The 12,513-nt window shown below is 45.1% G+C and overlaps 1 protein-coding gene across 1 annotated transcript in view; it reads left to right on the top strand.

Moving 5' to 3' along the window:
- Positions 1-12,513, top strand: part of immp2l (inner mitochondrial membrane peptidase subunit 2) — a 190,312-nt gene that overhangs the window by 155,885 nt on the left and 21,914 nt on the right. The window contains exon 4 of the mRNA XM_083763045.1: positions 3,187-3,252. Coding sequence (XP_083619171.1) covers positions 3,187-3,252 — 66 coding nt within the window. The remainder of the gene's footprint in view (positions 1-3,186; positions 3,253-12,513) is intronic.

Here is a 12,513-nt window from a genome sequence, read left to right as displayed (position 1 = left end):
GTCGAGACCGAGACCAAGACCAAGACCATTTTTCCCTCTTATTTGATAGGTATAGTATTATTAGGTACAGATAACAATCTTGATCTGAAAACTGCAAATAGATTTTACTTTGGAACAGCTCAAAATTAGGTATACTTGTCTACACAGCATGATTCATTCAAATATTTATTTTAAATATCAAGCATAATAATACGCATCAAAACAACTGTGACTGTTCCTGACGTCTCAGAGTATGATTTTCCACAAAACTTGCACTTTGCACTGTGCTTTTTCCCCCCATTAACCTTGCAAATGTAATCTTTGTGTTCCACAAAGCCAAACCTTATAATAGCCGAATTAGCCGACATCTTATTCTTATTGATGACCAGTACGTTTGTTGTACACACAATTAAACCATGTGCATTGCGCATGCACTGAATTAACCTGTGAACTGTGACTTCACCTGTCACACTGTCCGGTTGTCCGTCACTGTCAGATTGACAGTTTCCGACCAAAACCTTTCAGATTAATAATGGCTATATGGGCTATGGCTCACCTTCAAATTAAAACAATAGTTTATTAGTTGGTTTTGGTTGCTGCTGTTTGAGCCTTGTAGTAAATAAATCGGTAGTGAACCAACAATGAGGCATGCATCATGCACGTGACGTTATACAACAAAGGATTTGCACATGATCGTTTTTATTATATAGCCTGACAGGCTGACATGATCACATAAGGTGGACGATGGATGGATTTTACTTTCTTTAGGTATAGATGTAACGTCAGACCGGTGGTGGTTCTTTATTCTTCTCATGATGAAACTAACCCGAGGCGAGGCTTCATATGTCGCGGTCGCGCTGCTGTGCAACGCGTTGTGAGTTGTAGATTGGCTATTTTCAGATCAGTATTCAGATCACCGCTCAACCTCGTTTATTAAAACGACTACAGGCTACAACTTACAACTTACAACACACATTATTAAAAAAACCCGGAAAGCTTGCAGTTTTGCACTGTTGGTAGACAATATTGAAATTAGAGATGAGTCGGTCATGATTGAACGAACGAATCAAAAGAACTAGTTCTTTTTGGTGAACGAAACTGATCCGGTCACTTCCGTGAACGATCCGTTCTTCGTCCGTTCGCAATGACGGGGATTCGCCCGGCGCTGCATGAACTCTCCGCCTCCCAGCCGACACTTTATTTATTTATGCCCATTGCCTGAGGCTGATATAATTTCATGATATAATGAATCAAATCAATCATAATTAATAACATCAACATGTGCTCTTCTTTGGACCTATATGAACGTCATGCAGCGCTGTCTTTAATTAATGTGAATGCCTGAATGGGCTCCTCTCACTCTCTGTCCTTGCGATCGGGTTCGGGTTGATATAATAGAACGTTTTGCATCTCGTCTCGAGTGGTCTCGGTGGGAGAAGAGACCCGAGACAATTGGTCCGAGAACGAGACAAGACCGAGACAAATGAGGAGCGAGAACGAGACGAGACGACAAGACAAAAAAAGGCGAGAAACGCGAGAACGAGACAAGACCGAGACAAATGAGGAGCGAGAACGAGACGAGACGACAAGACAAAAAAAGGCGAGAAGCGCGAGAACGAGACAAGACCGAGACAAATGAGGAGCGAGAACGAGACGAGACCACAAGACAAAAAAGGCGTGAAGCGCCGAGAACGAGACAAGACCGAGACCACGAAAATTTGGTCTCGAGACCGGTCTCGAGACGAGACCATGTCTCGAGAACTACAACACTAGTCAGAACGTTTCAGAGTATTGGGTCTGAACGTTCCAGAGTATGGGGTCTGAACGTTCCAGAGTATGGGGTCTGAACGTTCCAGAGTATGGGGTCTGAACGTTCCAGAGTATGGGGTCAGAACGTTCCAGAGTATGGGGTCTGAACGTTCCAGAGTATGGGGTCTGAACGTTCCAGAGTATGGGGTCTGAACGTTTCAGAGTGGGGTCTGAACGTTCCAGAGTATGGGGTCTGAACGTTTCAGAGTATGGGGTCAGAACGTTCCAGAGTATGGGGTCAGAACGTTTCAGAGTATGGGGTCAGAACGTTCCAGAGTATGGGGTCTGAACGTTTCAGAGTATGGGGTCTGAACGTTCCAGAGTATGGGGTCTGAACGTTCCAGAGTATGGGGTCTGAACGTTTCAGAGTATTGGGTCTGAACGTTCCAGAGTATGGGGTCTGAACGTTCCAGAGTATGGGGTCTGAACGTTCCAGAGTATGGGGTCTGAACGTTTCAGAGTATGGGGTCTGAACGTTCCAGAGTATGGGGTCTGAACGTTCCAGAGTATGGGGTCTGAACGTTCCAGAGTATGGGGTCTGAACGTTTCAGAGTATGGGGTCTGAACGTTCCAGAGTATGGGGTCAGAACGTTCCAGAGTATGGGGTCTGAACGTTCCAGAGTATGGGGTCTGAACGTTTCAGAGTATGGGGTCTGAACGTTCCAGAGTATGGGGTCAGAACGTTCCAGAGTATGGGGTCTGAACGTTCCAGAGTATGGGGTCAGAACGTTCCAGAGTATGGGGTCAGAACGTTTCAGAGTATGGGGTCTGAACGTTCCAGAGTATGGGGTCTGAACGTTCCAGAGTATGGGGTCTGAACGTTCCAGAGTATGGGGTCTGAACGTTTCAGAGTATGGGGTCAGACTCGGACTGCAACCAAATAATGAGTAGGTCGTGCCAAACTCGTTAAAGCCAAACAGCATGGAATTATCCTATCGTTCACACACACACACACACACACACACACACACACACACACACACACACACACACGCACACGCACACATATACACACACACACACACACACGCACACAATAATAATAGCAGAGACAGGACAGTATTTAGACAACTTTCTTCGCATTTGCCTTTTGCAATCCTCCTAATTGCAAGCCTGTGCATTGAGCATGTGGCCCAGACTGATCGGGGCAAATATGCATCAAAGCCCTCCCTAATTGATCACACTCCAGCGGTCACACACAAGCATCAATAGTACAGCAGAATGGCGAGCTCGAAACGCGGCTGCTACTTTTGAATTTGAATCCAGTTTTTCGAAAAACCGTTTTGGACATAATGAGGTTATTTCCACCCGACAGAGACGATAATATGGTGTTTCTTTCTGGTGTCTCCCTCAGGTCCCCCGATAACCCTCAGTGTTTCTTTCTGGTGTCTCCCTCAGGTCCCCCAAGAACCCTCAGCAGAAGATCATCAAGAGAGTCATCGCTCTGGAGGGAGACTTTATCAAGTACGTATGTAGGCTACTCTGTCTGTCTGTCCGTCCGTCCGTCCGTCCGTCCGTCTGTCTCATTATATATTATTTTGTTGTCGTTGGATATACGATTTTGTCTATAGTTCCATGCTTTTGGCAAACGTTTATATAAAAAAAAACAATTTTACTACATTCTCTAATTGTGTAGACCAGATTCTTACTGGTATGTAAATGAAGTAATGCAGATGTTTAACAATTATGTAACTCTTGAGAGCGTAAAATGTAACCCGTACGGGTCCATTTGGTTTCATTTCATGCTCTCAAGAGTTAAAGATCTCTAATAAGGGTACATTTGGTTACCGACTCTCCATGATTTAGCTGGGGACCACCTGGAACGCCCTCAAGGACCACTGGTGGTGGTTAACCCATTCTGACCGGGCACCCATTTTGGTGTTGGCATCATGTTATGCTTTAGCTATTGAAAAATAGCAGATCTACAAGCTCATATCGCGCCACCGAGTGGCGCGATACGAGCTTGTAGGTCTGCTATTTTTGAAAAATCGAAGACACTTTTAGAATCTGATCTCAAGTCAGAATGGGTTAAAAAAACCACTGGTGGTGCAGAACAATATCCTCTCTATAGGTGCATCATGGCACCGTGGTGGATGTCCATGGCCAGCCTGGTATATGACAGGCGTGAGCGATCCAATCACTGAACACAATGGCCCTGGTTTTGGCCAGGAGGACAGAATAGGAAGGATAGGAAAAGTTTTGTGGGCATGCAGCTCGAAACAAAAGCAGCATATTATTCAATCTAACCTGCCGAGAAGTGATCTTGCGAGGTCGCGCTGAAACAACAGGTCTGGGAATGCCCATACATGGACTTTGGGCTTTTTTGAGGGGCGCTAGCCCCTCCTATAAATGTTTGTCTTGTCTAGACAAAACATTAAAAACTCCATTGACAATGGACAGAGTTTAAGGTTTGTTTTGTCACTAACGCAAACATTAAATGCCATTAACAATGAACAGAGTTTAATGTTTATTTTGTCTGTCACTGAGCAAATCGGCATATGATGTTATGTTATGATATCGATGGTGTAAGATGATAAGGGTTGGTAAAGCGGCCCTCACTTCACACTTTTTTAAAGTTTTTTGGGCCAGGTAGGGCGTAAAATATGTGCTAATTAGTTAAGGCCCAGGTAGGGCCGGGCCTTCATTTTCGGGTCTGTTGAGAACTCTAGTTTTCGCCGGCTGCCGAGCACGGCTGCGCTAATGACTTTGGGGAAGAGAGTTTGAATGGACAGGTATCGGTCAAAAGGGAGACATCGAAGAGGAAGGGCGGGTGAGGGGAAGGATCAACATATGGAATGTGGGAACAGGTCAGATCTAAGGGTTTGACGTTGTAGGTCGGATGTAGAGTTGCTGGCCGGCTCCATATATGCAGGTCTAGGTGATGATACAGTCTTCTCCATGTATGACTATCCAGGGTTTTATGAGGTCAGTGTCGTGATCTTCATCTTCATGCGGCGGTGGCTCAGGGGTAGAGTGGCTGGATGGTAAGGTTACTAGTTCGAACCCGGGCTCCCCCAGAGTCACTGTCGAAGTGTCCTTGAGAAAGACACTGAACCTCTAATTGCTCCCGATGTGCTGGTTGGTGCCTTGCATGGTTTCCGCCATCAGTGTATGAATGTGTGTGTGTGTGAATGTAATGCACAATCTTTGTAAAGCGCCTTGGATAAAGGCGCTATTTAAATGCACCATTTACCATTTTATATAGAGAAGGCCATATGTGGAGCGTGTCACGAGGCGTGACAGACTGATGGCCATATATTGAGCATTGACTGACAGGTTTTGCAGGTTTTGCAGGTTTTGCAGGTTTTCCAGGTTTTCATAGTCATTTGCGACCTGCAGTCGCAATCAGTGCTTCTCAACCTGTGCGGTGGGCACATGATCTTTGGGGGGGCTCCCCAGATGACAGTAAGGTGACAATTTAAGGATTTGTATTAGCCAATACCTAGAAAGAGTAAAACAAAAACAAACAAAAAAAACATTACTGCATCTAAGTAATCAACAAACTCTACTATACAAACATTGGCCAAATTGTCAGATAACAGATGATCTATACAAGCTGTGGAACTTTTCACAATATTTATCTGTGCAACGGAGGCAAACTAAATGTAATGCCTCAACTCCTACAATTCCAAGTGTTTAACAGGGGGGGTCCCCTGTTCAATTAGGATTATCTTAGGGCGTCCCCAGTTCAATTAGGATTATCTTGGGGGGTCGCGGTCTGAAAAGGTTGAGTTATATAAAGCTATCTTACTAGACGGTATATACACACTGATGTGCAAAGTTTTATTTAATGGTAAATTATTTAATTTACCAAGAAGAAGCCAACAAACTCGGTCTAAAGGGTCAGCTGGCCCAAAACAAAATTAACCCATTCTGAACGGGCACCCATTTTGGTGTCAGCATCATGTCATGCTTTAGCTATTGAAAAATAGCAGATCTACAAGCTCATATCGCGCCACCGAGTGGCGCGATACGAGCTTGTAGGTCTGCTATTTTTTGAAAAATCGAAGAACGACTGACATTTTTAGAATCTGATCTCAGGTCAGAATGGGTTCATCAGGACCAGTGTGTGTCCGGCGGAAACCTCGTATGAATCTGATCTCAGGTCAGAATGGGTTAATGCTCATCGGAGGCGTTGCCCCCCCCCCCCTCCGAAGATCAGTGGAGAGGAAGTTGAGTTTGTGACTTCCTTCATCTACCTTGGATCCATCATCACAAACAATGGCACAACAACAGAAATAAGCCGGAAGACGTGCCCCTGGCACGCCAGTGCCATGAAAACACTCTGGAAGCCACTGTGGAGACACCACTCCATATCAAGAGAGACCAAATTAAGGATAATAAGTACAACACCTCAGTCCTCTCCATCCTTCTCTACGGAGCAGAAACCTGGCCTCTCAACAAGCTGCCAGAATCGACGCGCACAATAGAGGGGCTAAAATGGCAAGATTAGGGTCTCCTGCAACATCACGCTGCGGGAACGTACCCAACAGCCCGCCGCGTCCCAACTGGCAGCACAGCGACGGATGCGCCGGTACGGCCATGCCAAAAGACTCCCCCCCCCCTGAACACCCCTCTCACGCTATCCTTCACTTTGATCCAACATCTGCTTGCTGGAAACTGACTCCCCCTGGTCAGCTGGGACGCCTGATGGAGGCGAAAGGAAGTAGTTGGAACTAGAAAGAGTGCCCTTCTGGGCACAGGTCTCCACCAGGATAGGAATGTAGGACATGGCATACAAAGTTATCCACAGATCCGTGCAGTTAGAGGTAAAAACACTTTTCGGCCAGTTATAGCGCCACCTTGAGGCTGAGTTGAAATTGTTCATGTGGCATTTCGTCCTCGGCCTAGTGGGAATGTGGGTGCACAATTTCACGGAAATCACGCGATGTGTTCATGATTTGCAGCATTTTGTTTGAAACTGAGCACTCACACACTTTGGAAGCCAATCTTAACCAATAAGGATGGAGTGTGAGAAATCTGAAAGACCCGTTTCGTTGAATGGCTCTAGAGAGACTGTGTACCAATTTGCGCGATGTTTGGACAAAATCTGTAGGTGTACTGTGCAAAAACTTGTTTTGCACAAAGCGGCCTCCTGGTGGCGCTATAACAGGCCGTTTTGGAAAGTTTGGGGCAGAGGATCATCGTTGGCATCCAGGGAGTGTGTGTGCAAAATTTGGCATCGACCGGGTTAACGGTGGCCGAGATTAGCTGCTCACGGACACACACACACGGACGGACACACACACACACACACACACACACACACGGACGGACGGACGGACGGACGGAGTGCAAAACATACTCTCCCCCCATGCCTTCGGCCTGGTGGAGACAATAACGTGTTCCTTCCTAGTTCCTACCCTCTACGTCCTACCGGGAAAACTCCCCCCTGTCAAGTGATAAGAAGCGGCCTGTTCACTCCTCATGCATTGAAGGAAGCATGAGCTGAGTTTGGGGCTCTCCCCAGGTTAGCAGAGGGAAATCGTGGGATAAAACGTAAAAAGAATAATAATTTATTCTTGTTCGTCTTGTTCAGAGGCTGCAGCTTGGTACAGCAGGAGGCAGATATAACCAACATAGCCAGCGCAAATTTGATGCATCACGGCAACAGATAAACGTTGGCTACTGCCATCTGAGAATGTCAGCCAATTTGCTGTGAACGAGGCAAATATCGGCCGACACATCTGATACGATACAACTTTATTGTCAGCTTTCACTGAAATCTGACAATGAATCTGTATTGCATACAACTCATTACTCCTACTAGGAGAGTCTTCGACTGATTGTCGACTTCTTGCGTTTTTTTGTGAAGGCTCCCTCTGTGCTTCAAAAACAACCAAACCAAAACACAAATAACGATGACCAAAAAAAGAAATACGACGTCGTTTATCATCAAAGACATCGATACTGCATCTCAGGCAGAGGCCCCACGGTATGAATGATGGCATGTGACATAATTGGACTTTTGAGTGAAAAGGCGTTTTGTGGTTTATTGGACAACAGACTGGTGAGTGATGGAGAGGGAAAAGAACCAGAGATATGGGGCGAGAGAGCGTGAGCGTGAAAAGGTTGAGGTGATGAAGACTGAGAGAGACGGGTGACAGAGGTCGTGACCTTTCCACAACGTCAATGAGTGCACTGCTCACTGATCACCCGCCTAGCTCGCACGCCCTTTGTATTCTGTTGGAAATAGAAACCGTTCAATTAATCTGCAATCGGATATCCAAATATACATACTGATATACATACTGATATTAATAATATTTATTTTCTACTACTGTTGTACGACGAAGCAGGAGCATTAATGTACAAAAACAAAAAAAAACGTAACAAGATAAATTACGGAGGCAAAAGCTTTAAGCCCCGACAGCGTCAATATATGCATGGACAATGGTAATGGCAGGGCACTGAGTATGGAGAAGAGAACGGCCTATATTCTCCTCTGCTCTTGACTGAAGGACAGATGGATTTAACCCATTCTGACCGGGCACCCATTTTGGTGTCGGCATCATGTTATGCTTTAGCTATTTAAAAATAGCAGATCTACAAGCTCATATCGCGCCACCGAGTGGCGCGATACGAGCTTGTAGGTCTGCTATTTTTTGAAAAATCGAAGAACGACTGACATTTTTAGAATCTGATCTCAGGTCAGAATGGTTTCATCAGACCAGTGTGTGTCCGGCGGAAACCTCATATGAATCTGATCTCAGGTCAGAATGGTTTCATCAGACCAGTGTGTGTCCAGTGGAAACCTCGTATGAATCTGATCTCAGGTCAGAATGGATTAAACAGCTGCTCCACACTGAGCCCTTTAGAGAGCACACTGCATGCTGTTACTGCTGTTCTTTTATCTTTTCCTTTTCTTTTTTTTTTACCACCCCTGGTGGTCCGCGGACCCCACGTTGAGAAGCACCGGACTGTAGGACAGTGTGCCCAGGAAAGAGCCAATTAACCCCACACACCCCCACCCCCCCCCCCGCGCCCCCCACTCCTGCAGCATGCAGCAGAAAATAGAGGCCATTTGGGAGATTCATCTCCAAACAGAGATACTCTGTGGGACATTAATCTCTCTCCCACCGCCGCAATCTAACCCTCCTGACCACAGGACGACCGAGGGGAAGTGTTAACTGTACTGTACTGCTTGTACTGTGTGCGTGCGTGTGTGTGTGTGCGTGCGTGCGTGCGTGCGTGCGTGTGTGCGCAAGCATGTGCGTCTAGGGGGATTGGATCAGTGCTGAAATGGTGGTCAGGGGAATGAGTTAAAGTAGTTTCCACGGTGTTATCCAATGAGAGGAGGTGTGCCAGATGTACTGGCACACCTCCCAGTCACTGGCAGGTGATTGCTGTGGGTATGTGCAGTACAGTGGTGGAAAGTAATTAAGTACATTTACTTAAGTACTGTACTTAAGTACAATTTTTATTTAGGTAGTTATACTTTGCTTTAGTATTTCCAATTTCCAATACTTTTACTTCTACTCCACTACATCTCGGAGGCAAATATTGTAGGCCCTACATACATTTACATGTATTCTTTTTTTAAATTATTATAACTGCGACGCGCTGTGAACTTGTTGATCTGCTATTTCCAAACATAAAATGACTTTTCTTTTAGTTTTAATGGATATCTCTTCTCCACTATAGTCCCTCCCTAACATCTTAGTCTAGTTTGTATTTGTAGACGAAAATGTCTACATATTTTAGGCTTACTTGTAGTCATCATCGCTAGGGATGTCAGGGGTTAACCGGCTAACCGGTTAGCCGACCGTTAAGAAACATCCGGATATTTTTTATCGGCCTTAACGGTTAATTTCCGCATTTTCCTGATGGAATTATTTTGGTCATGGGGAGATGTCATTACGTTAAAGGACAACTTTAGTTTTTTTCAAACAAGGTTCATGTTTTAGGTTGTTATTAGACAAACTAAAAGATGAGTGTTCTTTTTTTTCATTTGCTGCTTTCTTTAGTTTTAGGGATTTTAGCTGTTTTTGACAGGGAGGCGGGGGCATTCGAGCATGGGGCTAAATATGTATTTTTTTACAACATTTTATAGCGATTAATTTTTTAATTATTTACTATAGTCCTAATAAACCCCTGGAAATTTCATCTTGCCACAAAACATCACGAGATCTACTGAATGTGTCAAACTGACATTGAGCCTATGACACACAGTGTGGCTTCCCCCCAGTAGGCTACCTTCACATTCAGTAGATCTTGTGATTTATTTGTGGCCAGATGTAATTTCCTGGGGTTTATTAGGGCTATAGTAAATAATACAAAAATAAATCTCCATAATATTTTGTAAAAAAATACATATTTAGCACCATGCTCGAATGCCCCGCCCCCCTGTACAAAACAGCTAAAATCCCTAAAACGAAAGAAAGCAGCAAATGGAAAAAAAAAACCACTCATCTTTTACTTTCTCTAATAACAACCTAAAACATGAACCTTGGTTGAAAAAAACTAAAGTTGTCCTTTAAACCGACCCAGGGAGGCGCAAGAGTGTATAGTCTATGTCCAAGAGAGCACACAGAGCACAATAGAACGAGAGAAATGACTTCCGCACCGGCCCGGGAGGGGAGCTTTAGAAAAAAAAGTTATTAAGTGAGCGACAGACAGGTGTGATAGGAGAGAAAATGGCGAAACGGGTGAAACGTAGTGTGGTCTGGGATCATTTAAAAAAGAAAGAGGACAATGACAAATTATTTGTATGTCATTTTTGTGAAGCAGAGCTTGCATACACCAGTGGCACGAGCAGCATGCAAAACCATATCGCAGGCAAACACCCGTTTCGTAAATGTTGACGAAAGTTCGGGGCCGGCCAGGCAACAAAACACACTCACGTCTTTGGTACAAGTCCCAAGAAGATGTGATAGTCGTCGGGCGGAGGAGCTCACAAAAAGTGGTCTGCAAAATGATTGAGCTGGACATGCAACCTATCAGCATGATTGAGGACAGAGGCTTCCGTCAATTAATGAATTTTACCGAACCAGAATACCACATACCAGCGAAGAGCAACATTCACCAAACAAATTGAACAACGTTATAAAGATATGTCACTTCAGCAGAGAAAGAGCTTGTCCACAGCCGAGCATGTTGCTCTCACAACAGACTGCTGGACAGCTTTGACCACCGAAAGTTACATCACCATAACGTGCCATCACATTGACCAAGAATGGAAACTTCACGCGTGTGTGTTGTTGACACAAAAGCCTATCAGAACGACAACACCTCTGACAGGGCACGTCACAGCTTGTGTCCACGACAACGCAGCCAACATTGTCAAGGCTATGTCCAAGGCTTACAGTATGTGGAGTGGGAATCGGTGCCCTGTTACGTGCACACGTCACAGTTGGCTATTCACGATGGCTTTGCCTTACATGTGGTCAAAGTAATTGGTGCTGCTGGTCGCTTGGTTAAGCATTTTAATAAAAGCGGTCCTGCAACAGAAGCGCTGAAAAAGAAGCAGGAGGGGGATGGGAATGAGCAACCCGGACAATCACAGTCACAAAAAGTTGATCCAGTCCTGCAAAACCCGCTGGAATTCAGTATACGAACATGTTGGAGCGACTCGTAGAGCTGAGATGGGCAGTCACAGCCGTGCTGTCAGACCGCAGAGTCACTAAACTGGCGGACGCGAGAGTGCTTGATCTGTCCAATGACCACTGGAAAATAATGGAGGAGATGCTACCAGTGTTACGCAAACTTAAAATTGTCTTCTTCAGAGCAGAATGTCTCCGTCTCAAACACCTACCCAATTACGTTCAGTCTCCTCCAGAAACACCTCATGCCAGAGGAGGGTGGCGAAGAAAGTGTGAAAGTGTTGGAGTTTAAAGAAAAGGTCCGCACATCACTGGCAAAACGCATGAAGGTATATATTAACATTACATTAGTATTTATTTTTGTTTTCATTATAATATTAATTTATTATTATTAATATTTTAACTAATATTTGTTTAAATTGTTTATCCATTGTAATGCAGATTAACACGGCAGAGGTAATCACCAAAGTGGCCATGATTGGATCTGCGTTGGACCCCAGACACAAGAGCCTGCCGTTTCTTTCGCCAGCAGAAAAAGCTAGAGTTACAGAAAGGTTGCATGAAATGGTAGAGGATTTGACAGCTGATTCTGAAACTACACGCCGTGGTGCAGAGCCCCGCAGCTAGGCCTACTGATGAAGAGAGCAATGATGTTGCTGTGCGCGAGGAAAATGAGCCAGGCGGCGGCCCTGATGAGAATGCTAACAGCAGTGCAATAATGCGACTGCTCCTTGGGCATTACGTTACGCGCGCGGACACAGGTTCAAATAGTGGAGAGCTACTTGAGAGATAATTCTGCTCCCTTGGAAATGAATCCATTGGACTGGTGGAAAGCAAACCGCCACCGTTACCCCAGACTGGCTACCTTAGCGGCGATTACCAGGCGATACCTATGTGTACCAGGCACTTCTGTTCCCTCCGAGAGAGTTTTCTCGGCAGCCGGGTTAACGGTGAACAGACTGCGCACTCGAACATGTTGACATGTTAATCCTCCTGAATAAAAATGGTTAGCCTATAAAGTCGCCATGTTGGTAGGTAAGAATATGGACACTGGACATTTTATTTTGTTTTAAATATTTGTTTTGAGTGGACCCACGCATGAGCTGTCAGCTGTAAACGAGACGGACTCTACCAGCAATACTCTCTTGTGTGAAGCGCCGCAGGAACTTGTTGCAGTGCCGCG

The sequence above is a fragment of the Protomyctophum parallelum genome (assembly GCF_964188405.1).
Source record: "Protomyctophum parallelum genome assembly, chromosome: 4".
Classification (NCBI taxonomy): Eukaryota; Metazoa; Chordata; class Actinopteri; order Myctophiformes; family Myctophidae; genus Protomyctophum; species Protomyctophum parallelum.
Note: the sequence above shows the minus strand (reverse complement) of the source record. Positions and strands in the feature narration are given on the sequence as shown.